The sequence below is a fragment of the Mixophyes fleayi genome, chromosome 6 (genome assembly GCF_038048845.1).
Source record: "Mixophyes fleayi isolate aMixFle1 chromosome 6, aMixFle1.hap1, whole genome shotgun sequence".
Lineage (NCBI taxonomy): Eukaryota > Metazoa > Chordata > Amphibia > Anura > Limnodynastidae > Mixophyes > Mixophyes fleayi.
In genome coordinates this window covers 200,103,535-200,124,624 of record NC_134407.1, presented here as the reverse complement: position 1 = coordinate 200,124,624, position 21,090 = coordinate 200,103,535, and the positions used below count along the sequence as shown (strand labels likewise).

General features: G+C 40.5%; 1 protein-coding gene and 1 long non-coding RNA gene across 2 annotated transcripts in view; one reads left to right on the top strand and one right to left on the bottom strand.

Moving 5' to 3' along the window:
- Positions 1 to 21,090, bottom strand: part of LOC142095175 (uncharacterized) — a 187,208-nt gene that overhangs the window by 111,540 nt on the left and 54,578 nt on the right. The window lies entirely within an intron of this gene.
- PITPNC1 (phosphatidylinositol transfer protein cytoplasmic 1) overlaps positions 1 to 21,090 on the top strand; it is a 141,833-nt gene that overhangs the window by 79,602 nt on the left and 41,141 nt on the right. Inside the window, exons 2-3 of the mRNA XM_075178027.1 lie at positions 3,439 to 3,587; positions 20,310 to 20,398. Of these exons, the coding sequence (XP_075034128.1) occupies positions 3,439 to 3,587; positions 20,310 to 20,398 (238 nt within the window). The remainder of the gene's footprint in view (positions 1 to 3,438; positions 3,588 to 20,309; positions 20,399 to 21,090) is intronic.

Here is a 21,090-nt window from a genome sequence, read left to right as displayed (position 1 = left end):
AAGGGGGGCCGCATGTGAAAAGTCTTGGATTCTGGAGTGGGAAGAAGTGATAAGAGTTGAGGAGAGGCGGCGATCATTGGCCGAGCGCAGGGAGCGCTTGTTGACAGAGAGACAAATAATTGAAAACATAATTTTTTGGCCAGAACTTTGACCCGGGGAGCCTGTTCTGAGCCTTCCACTGGATGGATTTGGATGAAAACTTCACGGACTGGTAACATTGGATTCCAGAAGACATACTAGCGCGATTGTTCTGGCCTTTACACTGGATGGATTTGGATGACATCTTATATATAAAAATCATTGGTCTGTTTGTTTGTAGTCCGGTTATGCCATAGGACACCCCTGCACCCATTTGGATGAAACCAATGCAAGGAGGTCCAGGATCCTGACCAGGTTTTAGGGGGTTTAGGGTCGCGGTCGGACCTCCCATTGCTTTATGCTGGCCAGAATTTTGACACACGGAGGCTGTTCCGGGCCCTTCACTGGATGGATTTGAATGACATCTTTGCTGATAATTATTTTTAATATGTTGACAGTTACATCCAACTCATTGATAACTTAATAACTTGAGGATTTAAACTCATACAACTACGGGTACTTCAGCTACTTAATATATAAAGAAATAATATTAAGAAACAGACTTGGAAATTGCTCCCACTTATGGTCTGCGAGGAAAAATTGTACTTAAAAATAATATATATATATTTTTTGGTATATAAATCACTCCAATTGTGCTGTCCAAGTTCCTAAGTGCCCACCAGCTTCTCCGGAATATTTTTTGTATAAATCTTGACCGACGTCTCCAAAGCACAATACCATTCAGCGTCATGCCACAAATCAAATGCAAAGAGCAAACATCTGCTGTCTTATCCAGCTCATCTTCATTGTGCTGATTAAATGTGTAATTTGCTAGAAAAAATAAATAAATAGCGCAGCAAATTAATTTCATTGCACAATTGTGGTCTGTTAAAGAAACAGCCACCTACCATCCTCCCTGGTTTTATACTGGCTGACGGTGTCTTCACCTACATAAAGCCTTATCATGATACTTGGCACATGTAAACTGAGCATGGCAGTCGGACTTTAGAACAAGTTTTTGTGTAACTAGAAGTCCCAACATGCCACTTGCTGGTACTTATAGTTCTACAACCAGATGGCGAGCCACAGGTTTCCTATATCAGCTTTAGAAGATTATTGTTGTGTTTTGCATTGATAATTATGTCTGGCGTATGTTCCTCTGCTACAATGGATCCTTGGTGCACTTATATTAATATATATCATTGTAATTAAGATGCCATTAGTGACAGACCAGCTGAGCGTGATGCTTACTTGCTGCTATATTAACCCTGGCTGTCTGTAAAGTCTCTTCTGGGAGAAAATAAGGTCTTGGGATATAGTGCATTATGAGGAACATTAAACCTAAATGCTGTGCAGGGCTGTATTTAAGAAAAAATATACATTTTAGGGATTACTTTTTACTGATTTTTCTATAAGTTCAAACTATCAGGATGTTATTTTATTTATTATCAGCTCCTAGGGCCTGATTCATTAAGGATCTTAACTTGAGAAACTTCTTATTTAAGTCTCCTGGACAAAACCATGTTACAATGCAAGGGGGGCAAATTAGTATTTTGTTTTGCACATAAGATAAATACTGACTGTTTTTTCATGTAGCACACAAATATTTGATAGCTTATTTGTACACTGAAATTTAAAGTTGATATTTGTGTGCTACATGAAAAACAGTCAGTATTTATCTTATGTGCAAAACAAAATACTAATTTGCACCCAGTGGCGGGCTGGCCCGGGCCCCGGGCCGCTGGGTTAGACGCCTAGTAGGGCCGGGGGGTAGGCCGGCCGGCCGGCCGCCCCCCCGGATGCAAAAAACAGTTTCTCCCCCCGCGGCCGCATCCGATGTTATCAGATGCGGCCACGTCAGCGAACAGGCGGCCGCATCACATGACACGGGATGCGGCCGCGTCATCAATGTGCCCCCCGGCCAGCCCTCTCCCAGCCCGCGCCTGTTTGCACCCCTTGCATTGTAACATGGTTTTGTCCAGGAGACTTAAATAAGAAGTTTCTTAAGTTAAGATCCTTAATGAATCAGGTCCCAAGTCCTTAACTTTTAAATCTCCTGGCAAAACACATCCATGAAACCTGCTGAGGAGTCTGGCTTCCCCCATCCAAACCGAAATCAACTGCAGAGGATAAGTGGCCAAATACCGGACAGTAGTCTCCTTGCTGCTATGTGTAAATTACAGCTATAGTAACTAAAATGATTAAAAAGCCATTTCTCTGTTGCCCCCCTGAATTGTGCTAGCAATGACTAACAGGGTAATACAGTACTAACCTTCTGATGTTTAGTTAGCAAAACAACCAAAAGTACAAATGTATTGAGCATATTCATTTATATAAATAAATACATCTTTTGATGATGGTTTGTCTTTAAAAAATGATCTCTGTTTGGAAAGAAATTGCAAATCTAACCTACTCCAAGCTGCTTGTTAATCGCAGCAAATTGTAGTAAATGGCTTCTTTAATACTCAGTGAATTTGAACCTTTCACCTGCAATTTAGCAGTAACTAGTATTTCCCCGGCAAGGACCCGAAATCACCCTTATATACTTCACACACAACTGACTGCCTTGGTTTCCGTGGTAATGAGATTATATTCTCAAGGATTCAGTCTAAATACATTCCGTTTACTAGTCCAAGGCGATCTACTCCTCTGCACTGCTTCACAGCTGTACATTCTCTCTCTCTCTTTCTCTCTCTCTGTATATATATATATATATATATATATATATATATATATATATATATATATTTTTTTTTATTATTATTATTTTTTTTTTATTATTATCTTTTTTCTGCATTTTAAAACTAAATTTCCTAAATTTTGCGGCATTGCCAGCTACCTCAGTGTTTACCTCATGGCAGACACACCCCTGACTTTTCGGGTTTATTTACTAACAACGTGTTAAAACCATAGCAGTCAATACAATATTTGCATTCATTATCCAGTTTGTGCTAAACCAGGGTGGAATTCCCTCTGTTGTGGAACTACAAGCCCCAGCATGCCCTACCAGTCAGCAGCTAAATTGGACTAGAGCAGAGTTAACTACAAGCTCTAGTGCACTCTGACAGCTGTTGGCTGGCAATGCATGCTGGGACTTGTATTTCCACAACAGCTTGAGAAGCTACTAGTTGCCTAAGCCTGAACTAGATAAATCACCACTAATGACTGACTAGATATTATGGGTTAATGTGCAATTGTACTTTTGCCCTTTGTTAGTACATAGCACTGAATATCTGTATTTCTACAGTTTACCACTTATACTGGGAGTCCGCTCCATAGATCTACTACTCACCTCTGCTATGAACGTATAATATTCACTGTGTGGAACGTCCTTGTAATCTCTGTGTGTTCTTCTTGCAGTACAGAATTGGACAGCTCTATATGATTAGTAAACACAGTCACGAGCAGAGCGACCGGGGAGAAGGGGTAGAAGTTGTTCAGAATGAGCCGTACGAGGACCCGGTACATGGTTCGGGACAGCTCACCGAGAAGAGAGTCTACCTGAACAGGTGAGAATCCTCTGCTACCTCTTGTACTGGTATAGACTGTAGATCTGGGGGGAGATTTATCAAACCTTAGAAAAAAAGAAAAGTGGAGGTGTTTCCCATGGCAACCAATCATATTCTAGCTATCATTTGTCTAGTTCATCCTAAAGAATGATAGCTGGAATCTGATTGGTTGCTATGGGCAACACTTCCACTTTTAATTTTTTTAGAAAGTTTGATAAATCTCCGCTTGGACTGTAAGGGGCAGATTCCATTCCCTGCAATGGGGGCTACGCACCATTACCGTAGCTGCGGTAATAGCTGCGCACCATTACCGTTGCTGCGGTAATAGCTGCTCACTATTACCGTTACTACGGTAATTTCAACGCTGATTTCTGCAAAGCAGGATGGCCGAGTAAGGGCGTTTACCAAGTACAAAGTGATAATTTGAGGAACTGTGCAGAGCCGTATTATTGAATGTATATAAGGAGGTGGAGAGAGAAAGAGTATTTAGTGTCATTCCTTGCTGTGCAAGGGGCGCATGGCTAATTCCACTCAAGTACTTGTATGATGCACAAGCTCAGAGATGACGGTCCTCCGGTCTCCTCCTATATTTTTAGTTGGACACTTTTTGCTGTTGTACTTCGGCAGGAAAGAGGATTGCCCGATGCACATTGTTCAATGAAAAATAAAAAGCTTTCAGCAGACAAAAGTGCCATGTGCAATAAAGACCCAATATCACCTCAATGATTCATTTAAGCCACAATGATGTTAAGCCGAGCCATGTTTTAAGACTGAAGTTTTTCATTTACTGAAAGGGATGGATCTAAAGTGATAGAATGTTGGGCTACGATGTGACATTTACACGTTGACATAGAACATTACTTAAGGTTTTTCCACACACACCTGGAAGCCCGTTTAGATTGTTCGAGGTACGTCTCAAGGCATTTTTTGCTGTGCTACCGGTCTGTTTTTGTGGTATGAGAATACAACCTTTGAATCCACTGTGAACTAATCCGTCTTCAGTATAAGTCAGGTCTTATGAGTATTATCCATTTTAAACCATGTTAGAAACTATGTATTGTATTTTTACTGAAGCCATATAATTAAAAGCAGAAATTATTTCAATCTAAAATTGTTATACTCAGTTGTTTAATAATGGGCAGGGGTTTCCTTTTAGCCTAAAAATGTACCCGTATCTATCATACAACCATGAGCTGCATTCATCCGTTTCGTGTTTGTAAAAAGTGCTGTGAGCAGAGTTCATGGCTTATCATAGGGATCACTAGATCCCACCTATCAGTACCTATGAGTATATATGAGTACCTATACCTATGAGCCCTAAAATGTTACTAAATCTATCAGAAATATTTATGGAAACATATCGAAAACATATGATAATTGCAGATATCCAGATAATAAGGCTATAATACTGAGATTCTTTTTGTCCTATGCACACCAGACTCCTTAATCAATTGAAAAATGAATTTCCCCATGGTTTTCTTGCATTTCATTCCATTTAGAAAGCAATATCATAGTTCTAACTATTTTGTAGGGCACTGAATGTGGCTTCTCTGAGCCCAAAATGCGTGATAACAGGGTATAATATTTGCAATGATGTAGGTATCGCATTCTTGGTCATTTGTCTTTTTGAATATTACAAGACATTACGGATTGTCCGAAAGAACTGAAACTTTGTAGGAAGATGTAAATCTATGTCAGCAGCAGATGCGATCAAACATTGCTCTTCAGGAGACGACTCAGAGGGTGGTGGTTATTGACGTGAGTTAATGCACAACAACATCTGCAGAGGACGCGTCCAGTGTCGTGTACTAGCCTTCGTTTTTCTTGTCTGTGTGAGACGTTAGTGCTGCAGAGTGTTCCCTTGTGTGCGAGGAATAGCTGAGGGTTTGCAGAGCCGCGGGCCCCAAATGTGCTGACACAGCAGGTCTCGGCATTGGCTCAGGGCCACAGGCTGCATGTCGGATAGAGAATCTGAGGCAGGCTGACGTTGGCAGTGACCCTGGGGTTTGTGCATCGCTCACCACGTGTGATAGAGTTACAAGTTGAAGGACATGATGGATTAAAGAGGTACACTGTCACACTCGCCTTCCATAACAAATCCCTCGAGAGAGAGACGAGAGTCTTTCTGAGTTATCTTCTGAGGGTCAAAACTGCTGAATCCACAACTCCTAGCAAGCAGTACTTCATAGCGTCATCTTATACATTTACAAGACAGTGGACGCTGTCAGGCAGAGTCACATCTTGTGTAAGATCCACAGATTGGCTTGCTTAGTTCAGCTTGTTTAAGGCAGACATAGCACAAATCTCCAGTATGTCAGACACCCAGCTAATGACTGTAAAATCCCCAACCTCACAAGTTTTAAAGGAAAACTAACGCTAAAAATGCACGCCATTAAAATAAGGCATTTTATGACATTCTCAAACATGAACCATAATGGAAATAGATAAATTATATATTTTTTTTATAAAAATAAGATGCTATGTGACATTACAAAAATGAATATAAATATATACACCGATTAGCCACAGCATTAAAACCACTGACAAGTGCATTGAATAACATTGATGATCTGGTTACAATGACTCCTGTCAAGGGGTGTTGGAAGCAGGAAAAATGGGCAATGGGATCTGATCCGACTTTAACAAGGGCCAAATTGTGATGGTTAGATGATTGGGTCAGAGCATCTCCAAAACAGCACGTCTTGTGAGGTGTTCCTTGTATGCAGTGGTTAGTACCTACCGCAAGTGGTCCAAGGAAGGACAGTCGGTGAATCGGCGACAGGGTCGTGGGCGGCCAAGGCTCATTGATGTGCATGAGAAGCAAAGGCTTGCCTGTCTGGTGCAATCCCACATAAGAGCTACTGTAGCACAAATTGCTGAAAAAGTTAATGCTGGCCGTGATAAAAAAAGGGTGTCAGGAGCCACAGCTTGCTGCGTATGGGGCTGTGTAACCGCGGACTGTTCAGAGCACCCATGCTGACTTCTGTCCACCGCCGAACGCGCCTACAATGGGCATGTAAGCACCACACCTGGACCGCAGAGCAGTGTAAGAAGGTGGCCTGGTCTGATGAAGTACATTTTCTTTTACGTCATGTGGACGGCCGGGTGCATGTGCGTCCTTTACCTGGGGAAGAGATGGCACTAGAATGCACTCTGGGCAATGTTCTGCTGGGAAACCTTGGGTCCTCGCATTTATGTGGATGTTACCTTGACACATAGCACCTACTGAAACATTGCTGCAGACCAAGTACATCCTTTCATGGCAACTGTATTCCCTGATGGCAGTGGCCTCTTTCAGCAGGAAAATACACCCTGCCACACTGCAACAATTTCTAGGAATGGTTTGAGGAACATGACAAAGTGGTCAAGGTGTTGACTTTTCCACCAATTCCCCAGATCTCAATCCGATCGAGCATCTGTGGGATGTGCTGGAAAAAGAAGTCCGAGCCATGGAGGTCCCACCTCGCAACTTACAGGACTTAAAGTATCTGCTGCTAACGTCTTGGTGCCAGATACCATAGGACACCTTCAGAGGTCCTTTCGGAGTCCATGCAGAGCTGTTTTAGTGACACAAGGGGGACCTACACAATATTATTCAGTTGGTTTCAATGTTGTGGCTGATTGGTGTGTGTGTGTGTGTGTGTGTACGTACGTACGTACGTACGTACGTACATTCATATATATATATATATATATATATATATAAAAATAACTGGTGTATGTATAAATAATCAAGTGCATGAAGCTCTCTTTCACTCCTTTACAGTAGACTACCATGTTTGGAGGGAGATGCTTCTCTAACTCAGGAAAACCAGAGTGACTGATAACTTGGCAGACTTGCTTGGCAGAAATGCACTGTGTGGATTGGTGATTGAGAGTGAGGCAGGACCAGTAGCTGAAATTACTGCATTATCAGATAGGAACTAGTGACATCACTAAGAATGCACAATATCAGTTCGTTAGCAACCAGTGACACCACTGAAGCCCTTTGGTTTCCAGATATTTGAAAACTTGCATTGTCATAAATATTCCGCGCACAATATGGAATTAAGTGGACCCAAGGCAATGATCAGGGTGGAGCCCCTATACTCAGCCGTAACCAGAGTGGTGCAACTTTGGCTGCCACCCCAGGGAGAAGGCCAAGGGGGACACTGGTTTGTGTGTGTTGTGCTGTGTGGTGTAGTGGTTCTTGAGTAGACAGAGGCCAATGTATCTTACATTGTGGTCTGTGTTTATGTATCTGAGATCATATAATGTCCAATACTTTAAATCAGAAGTGATACACTGTGATACTGGACCAGTATAAGGCATAAGGGATGCATAGACAGTGGAGAGTGGCTTTTTAAAAATAAGGATAGCTGGGGAATAATCAGTCTATTTTTTTCTATCAATACGTATCAATACCACTGCAATATATTAAATTATTGGGGACTGTGTTGGAGAGAACTGGGGGGGGGGGGGGAGGAGGAAGGGGTGAATGAAGGAATTAAATGGTTACTAAAATTGGGGAAAAAACAGGGGTGGGTGTAAAGGAATTAATACTGGTTACTACCATTAGAGGGAGGCAGGAGGAGAGAGCCCACTATATGATGAGATGGAGATAGAGATGGGGATTGAGAGGGTAATAAGCTAAGTAGGTGGGAAATGAGGATTGAGCGAGAGGGTGGATACAAATTGTGCTTGAGGATGAGTTAGCAGGAAAAAGTTGAAAAAGAGGCTAGAGAAGGGGGCATGGGGATAAAAGGGGATTACAGAAGGCTATGATTTACGTCAATAAAAGAGGGGTAGATGTCTATAAGGAGAATAATCTGTGTGTAGAGAGGATGGGGACAATGTGCTGTTCACATATTTATATTAGCAATAATAGTGAGTTTCCCGACCGTCAGTCAATGCCAATGGGCATCACAGTGGGTTGGCCACTCCTCCTCAGTGCCAACTATCACTGCCACCAAGACTGGTGCGCCTTTCTTCTTGCTCAACCAGGGCCCTAAAATGTCTAGACTTGGGTCTGCTCCGCATAGAAGGGTCATGTCTCCAAGGTTCCACAATCTATAGATCTTTGAATGAATCCATCACTCAATGCGAATGTCTTGATAAAGCCTCCATCCAATCTGCACTGGCGAGATGACACAGTCCTATCCTATACAATGCTAAGCAAAAAATTAGAGTGAAAATTAATATCAAAATTCCAGTTATTCCCCATTCCATTGTGCATAGGCGACCAGTACACTAAGATTCATAACCATATTCACAGTTACTCTATTAAAAAATATCTGTACAGTGTTTCCTGGATCACTCCTCATTCTGTTGTATTTACATCTAGTTTATGGGAGCTGCTTTTCAGTCTCCATCTGCCCTGCTCTCTAAACTTCCTCCTCATATCTTGAAAACCCAGCTGTGTATGTTAAAACTTCTGTGCCAAACGAATCTTGTGTCACAACAACACTTTCTTCTACTCATCATAAGAACTATGTTTTTGTATATACAAAAATAATCCAATTTTAAGCAGGGTATGGAGACTGCCAGACAGGTGAACGCTGCATTCAATGTATTTAGTCTCCTTGTATTCGTGGGTTTTGGGTACCAGAGTAAAAAGAGTAATCTTTTTTCCTTTATGGGATAAAAGATGTTTTATCCTTTGTAGATTATAACTATTTTTTTTTTTATATACTTGAACCAGTGTTCTTCCCAGAAACTGTTGCCAGCCAGGTGGCATTAAGAAGCAACCGGGTGGGGGCAGTGTAATATTTTGCAATAATAATGAAAAATGTTGGAGGTTATTGCCCAAACCTGCTAGGACTGGTCAGACTGGTGGTCAGTGGTCTAACACACACTGCTGGTTGTACTGCTCACATAGTGCCTGTTCTAACTAGGAGAAACAATGGTTTATTTTATTATAATAGGACTCTGTTGGGCTCCAAAAGCCGGGTGGCAAGTTAAAACAGCCGGGTGGAGCACCCGGGAAATAAGTGCTGGGGAGAACACTGCTTGAACACAACCAAGTATATATTTTATTATTACGTGAGACTACTAATACTCTGCATTGCTGCTTCCAACCTGTGATGATGGCGATCAATAATAACCCACAATGAATCCAGCCATATTCCATATATCACCTCCCTAGGAAACTCCAGAAGTGAAGAATCACAATTACTTTCCAGGCAAAATTGCAGTTTGATATATTTTGTTTTCTGCACAATGACCTGTGGCAACTTGCCACTAATAGCAAAATAATATTCCCCAACAGCAAGACTTAAAGGTGCAGTGTCATAGTTTTACATTTTTCAGTTTTCCTGGCTAACAGCGGAGATTTCTCTTTTGATGCACTCACTCAATTCCGTGGCTGAAAGCGGACTCGAACCCCCAGACGTGTCCATCCCGGACGCAGGACTATCAGCACACGGCACCATACCGGCCCGGCTGCAATTTCTTCACTTTGACGCCCAACATCTTCAAACTGAGGGCCAATACAATGTTATTTCTCCAAAAATCATTGCTTGGACACTTATAAAGTCAGCAGAGACATTACTAAATGCAGTCATTTGATTGGACGGCTGATGCCGTACTAGTTTCTAGAAACTTTTTGTGTATGACACTGCATCCAAACTTGTAAGTGTTCGAGACTGTAGCGATCCCACCCAACACCAGTGACAATTTGCCTCGCGTTCGCTAATGCATTCAATGTATTTAGTCTCCTTCGGAAAATCTGACTTTTTAATTCGATTCCACTTTAAAAGCTCCTTCAAAAATCTGGAAAAGGAAAAATCAATAGGAACCATTAACAGAGAAAGCGTCTTTCTGTGGAAAATTGAGGTTGTGTGCTCCGTACTTATTAAAAGCTGCAAAGTATTTAAGTGACCAATTATGCATTGGAAATTTTCAATTTCAGAGAGGAAAAGGAGCCAAGACTATTACATGTATTAAATATCTGAAATGGCCGCAGGGGACATTTCTGAGTGTCAACATTTTATAGAGGGGATCCAAGAAAGAAGCGACTTCACTCAGCTTGACACTGCAGGAGGGGTTATCTCCTCCCAAAATATTCACCTCTTCATAACTTGGTGCAGATAGGATAAATGTGCTGTGTCCATAGCAACTATTCACACATCACAACTTCACCATCATCACCATTTATTTATATAGCGCCACTAATTCTGCAGCGCTGTATAGAGAACTCACTCACATCAGTCCCTGACCCATTGGAGCTTACAGTCTAAATTCCCTAATATAGACACACACTCACACACAGACAGAGAGGGAGAGACTAGGGTCAATTTTTGATAGCAGCCAAGTAACCTACCAGTATGTTTTTGGAGTGCGGGAGGAAACCAGAGCACCTGGAGGAAACCCACGCAAACACAAAGAGAACATACAAACTCCACGCAGATAAGGCCATGGTCAGGAATCGAACTCATGAACCCAGTGCTGTGAGGCAGAAGTGCTAACCACTAGGCCACTGTGCAACTTACAGAAGATAAGCTAAAATGTGATTGATTTCTATGTGTTACAAAACAATTAGATATATAATAATAACACATCAATGTTTCCTTCATATTAATATTATTTTATTTTTCCATATATATTTTTCATACATTTGCATATTAACAAATTTTGCATTTTTGTTGCATTTTAAGGGAAGTTCGAAGAACACCTCAAATAGTTCAGTTATTTTGTTTTTTAAATTACACGTCTGCATTGCTCCGCACTGTAAAAAAACACTGAATTTTACAAAAACGTCACTGCATAAGTAACATACCTGCATGTCTCGTATCTCACAAAATACCAGTATACATGTACTGCATATAAGATGGGCTGTTTATCAGCCATGTATACATTTTAGATAAGAGGAGCAGCTCTCCAGGTAACCCAGCATGCCCAGCAATGTCATCGTCATCATCAGCTATTTATATAGCTATAATGGATATATAAGAGTATTCAGCACTGCTGAATGTATTCACATAGATCTACAGGTTGGTGGTAAATGAAACCTCAGCAAAAAAATACCTGACACGAAATTGGTGCAATAATTAAATACAAACATAGAAACAAGCATAAATAAATATGGTGACTTATATTCAGGTGACGGGTAGATCCATATATCACAATATTCTGATTTTTCCCTCCGTGTTGCATGGAAGTGATATATTACATGAGAAAAAATAAAAATATAACATAGTGTGTAGACCAAGTTATTTCACATAAAATAAATGACATTTTTATAATGTTTTTCTTAGATGTAATTCAATCCATATGATTTATATCACCACAGCTTCTCTACTATGATCATCATCATCACCATTTATTTATACAGTGCCACTGATTCCGAAGCGCTCTACAGAGAACTCATTCACATCAGTCCCTGCCTGTTGGAGCTTACAGTCTAAATTCCCTAACATGCACACACACACACACACACACACACACACACACACACACACACACACACACACACACACACACACACAGAGACACTAGGGTCAATTTTTGATAGCAGCCAATTAACCTACCAGTATGTTTTCAGAATGTGGGAGGAAACTGGAGCACCCGGAGGAAACCCACGCAAACACGGGGAGAACATACTATTGTAAGGTTGTTACTTTGTTAAAATAACGACTAGTAATTAAATGATTTAGTTAAACCCTGCAAGTTTATATTTGCTAGATCCCTTAGTCTGCATACTGCTGCTGCCAGGGCTAAAATGTGGGGAGAACATGGCAATCGTTGCTTGTATTAGGGCAGCACGGTGGCTCAGTGGTTAGCACTTCTGCCTTACAGCACTGGGTCATGAGTTCAATTCCCGACCATGGCCTTATCTGTGGGGAGCTTGTATGTTCTCCCCGTGTTTGCGTGGGTTTCCTCTGGGTGCTCCAGTTTCCTCCCACAGTCCAAAAACATACTGGTAGGTTAATTGGCTGCTAAAAAATTGACCCTAGTCTGTGTGTCGGTCTGTCTGTGTGTGTGTATGTTAGGGAATTTAGACTGTAAGCACCAATGGGGCAGGGACTGATGTGAGTGAGTTCTCTGTACAGCGCTGCGGAATTAGTGGCGCTATATAAATAAATGGTAATAAGTAGGAGGATGACCTCTGGTCACTCAGCCCAAGAGACTAAGAGCAGGACCTCATTTGTTTGGTAAATGATTTTGTCGGTTGACTCTTAAGTTTGAGCTGCGAGATCAACCCAAGTGTGATTAGCGTAAGAGGGGAGGAGATACTGGGAGATACACTGCAGGATACGTCCAATGCCTATGTGTTATATACATTCGCCAAAGAGCGCACAGGGAAAAAATGTAATTTATGTCACCTGTTAATAATATAGGCATAAATGATAAAACAGTGGGGGGGGGGGAAGTTGTTTGTTTTTTGTCCGTCCCCCCACCCCCCCGGATAATCATTTATTAGGATGTTGTAAATGTCTACTGAGCATAAAATTCAATTTTACAGTTGTTCGTGATTGCAAGCACATGTTATAGCATACATACGAGACTGTCATTACTAATGATCAGGACTTAGACTAGCCCTGTAGCTGGAGCAAGAGATACGGCAGCAAAACAAGTAACTTTGACATGCCAAGAGCTGGATTCGGACGTGGTGGCGTATGCTTGAGTTTGGCACGCCCTTACTGTACAGTGATTACGACAAAACGCCACTTCCCCACCCCATTCACTGCCCTTACATTGTGGGCTGTAGTAATTGTCCTTAGCGCTTGGCTGCGTTTACTGGCGTACGCCCCGGTTCTGGGCATGCGCAGAGTGATTTTTTCTGTGCGAAACGCTCAAAATCAGCAGATACGTGCGTTGATGAATGAGGCCCTATGTTTGCATGTTTACATTTCTAAGAATGTACTGTAAAGAATGATGTAACCACTACTAAAATAATGATAATACTAGAAGTGACCTTGACGTTCCATTCGCTGTATAAAGGCGCTTGGTCCGTGGCCTTGTGCTTTTATATGGTTATGATATTCCTTTGTGACTACAAACAAACACTGTAGACATGACTCCCCATAGTTAATGAGAGCTATAAAGGCCATGGGGCCTCTGCATTGTTATCCGTTGCACTTTTATTAATTTGTCGTGCTAGTATGATATATTCTGTTTAGGAGAAAAACATGGCATAATAAAAATAATAATAATAATAATAATATTATTATTATTTATAATTATTATTATTCATTTTTTTTGTAGTACAGTTTATATTTCAGCAACTTTAATATCAGTTTTGAGAAATTAATCCCCTAGATACAGCTAGAGGGTCTCAAACTCTACACGGCGAAACCTTGAAATTATTTTTATTATAGAAACATATTTAGTCTCCGTTAGAAGCACTGTCTGGCTATGAGTTTGATTCCACACATAATTATCAGCTTGCGGAATGAACTCTGGTGAAACTGCAGCTTAGCGGGTGGTAGAAATACATCGCCGATCTAATAACAGAGATGAATGTTAAATCATCTCTTTTAAGTTAAAAAAATGTCATTATGCAGGAGATTTGTCCGACTGCAGGATTAATGTCTAATTATTTTATTATTTAACCAGAGTGAGGGCAAGCTGAATGACTGTGCAGATTATGTCCTATATATGCAGGGGCTTGGCTGGCAGACTTTAGCCCAAGGGGGGCAAGCACACAGCACTGGCCCATAAGTAGCGGCCCATCCTTAAAGGGTGATTTTTGGTACAATATATATTTAATAATATAAAAAGAGGCTATTTTAGTGGTGCTTAAACCAACAATACTTTATTATTTTAAATGATAAATCTTAATTAATGAAAACAAATAATGCAACTAAAAACAAACCTCACTTTATATTACATTTTATTTTATATGTTAATTCTTCCTTCCGCACTCTTTTCATACCTGGCTGATTATAATGGGGTTTATATAATATTATAGCAATAGATTATATAATAATGTTCTATTACAGTATTGAACACAGGGGTTGATTTATCAAGATGCAAAAAGCCCTTTTACTTTAAATAACAGAAGTTTTTGCCAGCAAAAGATTTGTTTTTGCTTCACCCTATATACTACTAGGGTTATTATTTGTTTTAGGGTTAACCTAAAACAAATAATATGAGCAGTGTTACTGGTAGGAGGAGCAGAGCACTAGGTTCCCCCCAAAAAAAAAACAACCGAGAGAGAGCGGGCGCATGCGCAGCAGCTCAGTTTCTGCAGCGCTGTCCTATACAGCAGCCGCGGCGCTGTCAAAGAAGCTTTGACAGCGCCGCGGCTGCTGTATAGGAGCCGCGGCTGCTGTATAGGACAGTGCCACTGTGGGCACTTAGTTAGCGGAGGGGGGTTTCTGGAGACTCAGAAACCCCCCCTCCCCCTGCGTGCGCCACTGAGATTCAGGACAGTTGGCAGACTGTCTTGCTCTCTCCTACCTGTTCTTGTCACTTTCACCACCTATGGCTGCTGGCGTCTTTAGCTCAGTTGCTGCTTGTCTGGTTCCTTGGAGGCCCTATTTGGTCAAAAAAAAATGGGTACATGCAGTTTAGAAAACTTCAGCAATCCCTGGCATTAAATCAATATATCACCCACGTTTTATAATTAGGACCTCCCTTCTGCCCACATGCTTTAGTCACACATGCCCCCCCTCTGCCCAGCACCTTTAGCCACACATTTTTTTAAAAGAACCTTATGAGCCAACGAATGACTTTCCCTGCTTCTGACAGTTACTGTGTTGTGCGTTAAGTTATATATACAAGATGCATATCTGTGCCTGCTTCATCTCTACATTAGCCCTCCCCTAGACTCCCCGATTCCGTCTCTTTAATCATAGAAGGACAGATATGTCTATGGACATGTCGGCATACAGACTTACACGTACGCTGCTTTACTGCACAGACGCAGTTCAGAATAGCGCATTTTGCGCTTACAATTTTGGACTTGCGTCCAACTATACCTAAACCTCATAAACTTCATACAGCCGCCATCACACTGAGAGCGACTAGAGTAACAACATGTCTGTTCTAGGTTACAATCTTATTTTAACACTGCACATTAAAGAGAGTGTGAGCAAGTAGAGAATGCCATATTTTATTGATGTTTTTTGATATTTCAACCACATAAATGTCAGATGTGAAGGTTAAGAAGTTAAAAGATGACATCTAAAATATTTATGTTGCTTGAATATTGTTTTGAATTATATATACACGTTGCTTTTATTTCTGCATTGGATTACTTGTATTTACTAGAGATGAGCGGGCTCGGATATCTGAAATCCGAGCCCACCCGAACGTTGCCGATCCTAGCCGGATCCGAGACAGATCCGGGTATTCCCGCCAATTGCAAAACTGAAACCGAGGCTCTGAGTCATAATCCCGCTGTCGGATCTCGTGATACTCGTATTCTACAAATTCCCCGCTAGCCTCCGCCATCTTCACTCGGGCATTGATCAGGGTAGAGGGAGGGTGTGTTAGGTGGTCCTCTGTCCTGCTATATCTCGTGCTGTGCTGTGCTGTGCTTTATTTTTCAAGATAAATCCAAAACCTTTAAATCCGAACCAAAACCTTTCGTCAGGTGTTTTGCGAAACAAATCCGAACCCAAAACCTCAAGCAAATCCGAATCCAAAACACGAGACACCAAAAGTGGCCGGTGCACATCCCTAGTATTTACTAGATATTCGAGGGATTAAAGGGATCACTTTATATAATCTTTGTTTCGTCGCTGGTGATTTTAGGTTTTTGTTATTTTTTTTCCTGTTTTCTCTTCACTCTGGAGGACCCGGTGGAAATATTTAAATCGGCAGTAATTTATCTTACGAAGCTTCAGAAACCATGGACTTCAGAAACCATGGGGGGGATGGGAGAGGAAAGAGATAATTCTTCATCTAAACTGGCTTTGGCAATCTGATTATATACTTGTTTCTCTGACAAAATGACAAATTCGTAGACAAAATACATCCAGCTGATTTAAAAAACTGACTTTGTAAGGAAAACAAGTCCCATGTCATTTGAAATGAATTCTAATGATATATAATATATTTGGTATATGGAACTTTTCAAGTCATGTCAGAGGATAACAAGATAGATGATAACTGCAGGAACAACGTTTCAGCTGTGTATAAAATAATTGATTACCAGAATGGATTTTTTTAGTCCATTTATATATCCTGTAAGCTATGGTTCACTGATGGCAAAGTCCAGTGGAGCTTTAGGGCCATCTTTCATATCAGCGCATGCATGCGAAATGAAATCAAATATTGCCTTTTCTGCTTAATTTGTGTGTTTTTTTAAGACTCAGTTTCAGCTGTAGACAGGGAAGGTGATAAACTCATCTTGTGTGTATTTATAGAACATTTTGGATCTGATTTACGAGACTGTGCTCTGCGACTAGTGATGCAGGCTCTGTCTCCAGGGTGATTTGAGTGACAGATAATTAAGCAGTATAGTTTTCCCAGTGATATATAGGTCCTTGGTAATTGTCTTACGTATACACCTGCTGTTAAACAAATTCTTTAAAACAATTCCCTGCATCCCATGCTGTGTTTCCAGAGCTTTAACTGTGGACGACATTACCCAGAGTCCTTTGCTGCATTGGCTATGTGCACAGCAATAAGGATTCTTTGCGTGGAGCTTATGTGTGTAGATGTATAAATTGCATTTAAATAAGCATGGACCATTATGTAATCAATAGGAAGTCTCTAGTGAATAGGGTCCACAGTCTGTATAGTTTATCTGAGCAGCCATCCGTCACGACTCTTCTTAGTGGCATTTAATTGCTGAAGATCATTAATTCCTGCGCTGGCTCATAAAAGTGTTTGTATAAACTGTACAAACATCATGTACAAACACCGTCCACCTCACGTCGTTTCGCCTGCCCAGAATATGTTTAAAGGCGCAGAGCCAATTGCTTTTCATTTACAAGCATTTCAGTCCTTTGTGATCCAGCAGACCACTTTTCAGTGCAAATCGAGTTTACCAAGGCTTCATTATGAACTCATACCTTGATTCCCTCTCACTGCTGCTGCGCATTTATCTTAATAATGAGACACTCTCTCTTTTCCAAGCATCAATAATAGATCAGAGTCTTTCAGTACAGCTGACCACAGCATCACTCTTAAAGGCCCTCAAGGGGTAACTAGTCACCGAAAGAACAGTCCAAGCAGTATTATTTTTGTTCCTCCACGAATGCATACATTTCAGTGAAAAGAAATATATCCACATTATTTAGACTTAATTTATGCTATAAACACATTTGTTTCTGGACTAATTATCTGCCATGTTCTATAAATCTATCTATCCATACACGCAGTAAATGGCATCTGCTAGGTTATTTTTTGTAGTGTTGTGCAGTGAAATTAATAATATACACCTAAGCATAGGGATTGTATCCGTGTTAGTTTTGTTGTTGGTTATCCCTGAATACTGAGTATTTGCCAACTTCCTTCAAACACCACTTTTCTCATTTTGAGTGTAATTGTTGGTATGTGTTTTTATTCTCTTATATATAGGCAACTGAATAGTAGTATATGCTGGATAGAATTCTCAGGGGTACATTTATCAAGCTGCAGATTTGAAAAAGTGGAGATGTAGCCTATAGCAGCCAATCAGATTCTAGCTATCATTTGTTTAGTACATTCTATAAAATGATAACTAGAATCTGATTGGTTGCTATAGGCAACATCTCCACTTTTCAAACCCCCAGCTTTTACCCCTCCGTCTCTGTAAATTAATCCCTTTTCATCATTTTCTTGCACAGTTTCAATTAAAAGAGCACTAAACTAAAATGCAAGGTTTCCTTCATAAATAAGCTTCTAATAACATTCAGAGAGATATATGTAAATATTCCCATTCCTAGGCAGAACTTGAGATATTTCACACTGTATTTACATTTATTAGACATTTCAGGCCAAAGAGAGGCTGACGGCCCTGGGATGACTGGAAAGGAAGTCTGCTGTGTGTATGAAAATATATTCCCCGCATGTTGCCAATAGCACTTTTATATGAAGCGACACTATTTCAGATTAGTGACCCTTGAACATTTCTGCAGTTTCCATTTTCAAAGCACAGATTTTTGCGAGTCAAAGTGACTTTGTCATGTCTGAGCTGCTCTGTAAAGTTTTGTTTCTAGCAGGATTCTCAGCACAAAAACTGAAGGGTCTGTTTATAAAAAAAAATAGGCGATATGAAAGATTTTCTATCTGTGCTTATTGCTCCTGGGGATACAGGCTGGTTGCAGTAAGAGGACTCTTGTTATGCGCAGGACCCTTCGATGTGCTTACTGAGATCTGGCGCACTCTCCTTGCTAACTCAGGTGGCACCAGTGGTCTCCCTTTTTTTCCGGTGCCATCGATGTTGCCAATCAATGGCGGCCGCCATCTTAGTTCTTTGGGCATGTGCAGACGCCTGAAACCTGCCCTCCCTTTTTATTGGATCCTATTTGCCTCCACACTATATAAGGCACCTATGACTGCAAGATGGTGCCAGTTTAGGAAGTTTCTTGCCCTGTAAGCTTACTCTTCCAGTATGTTCCTGCTAATTCCATCTGTTCCATTGTGTTCCTGCTAATTCTATCTGTTGCAGTGTATTCCATGTAATTCCATGGTATTAAAATGTTTTTTTTTAACACTTTCCACTACGAATGCCATTTTAATTATGGAGTAACATTTTTTACGTAGTTTGTTTTCTGTTAACTTGACGTGTGTCCCAGCTCTATAAAGATGACTGTTTTGGATTTTAGCTAAATCATGCCCATTTTACAACATTAGCATTCATTTTAATTTGCATGACTTAAAAAAAGTTTTTTAAGGACGTGTACATACAGGCACTATTCCTATGTCTGTGGTGTGAGCAGTAAAAATTATGCATAACGTCACCATATACTGAAAGCAGCCTATCAAATTACTGGGAACCAGTGACATCACTGACATCCAATAATGCCTTTTGTTCATATGGAATTGATTAACTGTAGGGATGAGCAAACTTTTTTTTTGGTATACTGACATTATTTGACGAAAAAATAATAATAGTGAAGTCAGTTAACTTCCATCATCCCCCCTTCCCCCCGTGGGAGGGGTAGTAAAGGCTAAATTTACTAGTTGAGGGCTCAAACACTTGACCGTATGGGTATTTATTTACCAGAGCCTGTGTTTGGTCATGGACAATTGTATGTCGCATTTTCACGAGTATGGAGAAGCAGTGATGTGAAAGTGCAGGTTATGAATACTGGCCTTCAAGGAAGACTGATTGAGCACAGCGATAAGGTGTTTAGCAGAAACGTTGTGTATCGAGAGGTTTTAGAACAGTAAGACGATGGAGATTAAGGATGTGGCGATGAAGATGAAGGATGAGGTGATGGAGAAGAATGATGAGGTGGTGACATGTGGACAAAACCACGTTAAAAAAGGGGGCTTACGTTGGGAAGTAACGCTCTTCCCCTGAGGAGGCCTGGCCTAGCCCCAAATGCATGACAAGAACCTTTTTAACACCTTAAGTAGCTTGATTTGACTAGAATGCATGAGTATCATGCACGGGTTAACTTGTAGATTATAAATTCTGCTAAAAAAAATTTGAATTGCGCTTAATTTCCTCCACAGCTTCACTCATCTCTAAAATTGTAGCATTCGTATGAATATTGGTTCAAACCACAACCCTTTCCAGTTTGAACCTTTTGAATATTAAATACATTCTTCTATTGTATTGTAAGCAGTAATGAAATTAATCATTTGAGAACTTTCAATCACAAAATGAAACTTTTTGACATTTGTTTTCTTTTTCAGTAAACTCCCTAGTTGGGCGCGCGCTGTGGTTCCAAAAATTTTCTACGTCACCGAAAAAGCATGGAACTATTACCCATATACAATCACAGGTGAGTGATCATATATTATTATCATTACTGGTGAATACAAGACTATAAATCCATCATTAATTATATAGTACACACAACACAAATCTGCTATAGCTGATGGTAACTAGCCACATATTAAGTCTGAGTGCAAGTTAGACCAATGAAAGCTAATATGTAATTGGTTGCATATTTTTAAATAAATAACGTTTTAATTATTCTTACACTCGTAAAGTGACTGTATTAACTTTTATCAGTGAAAAACATCCTTTGGTATATTGTAGTTATAGTTTTCTATGTAAATAAGTGGATAGAGAGAGAATGAGACGATAGTCTAGAATTGTTTGAAATACAGATGTACAAGTCAAAACCTTTGATACTTTAAAAAAAACACCAGTGTGGATTAATGTGAGTATGACAAATCCATTTTAAATAATTTAATAGTCATTCTTGCCCACTTTTTGAGCCTCCCCTCTGAGAGATCCCAGAGAGGAGGTTCAAAGGACAAGTGTGGGGGGCGTGACTATGTGATTTGTGTCATCACGGCCGCAATGACGACTGCTATAAAGTGGACCTGCCACCTACCCACAATGGACGCAGTCATTTTGTAGACTCATTCAATAGTCTTGGATGTGCAGCCTCTCAATTCACTAGCAATTAGTGACATCACTCAGGTACTGGTCCCCACTGAATTAATCTGTGCATTCTCAACATTA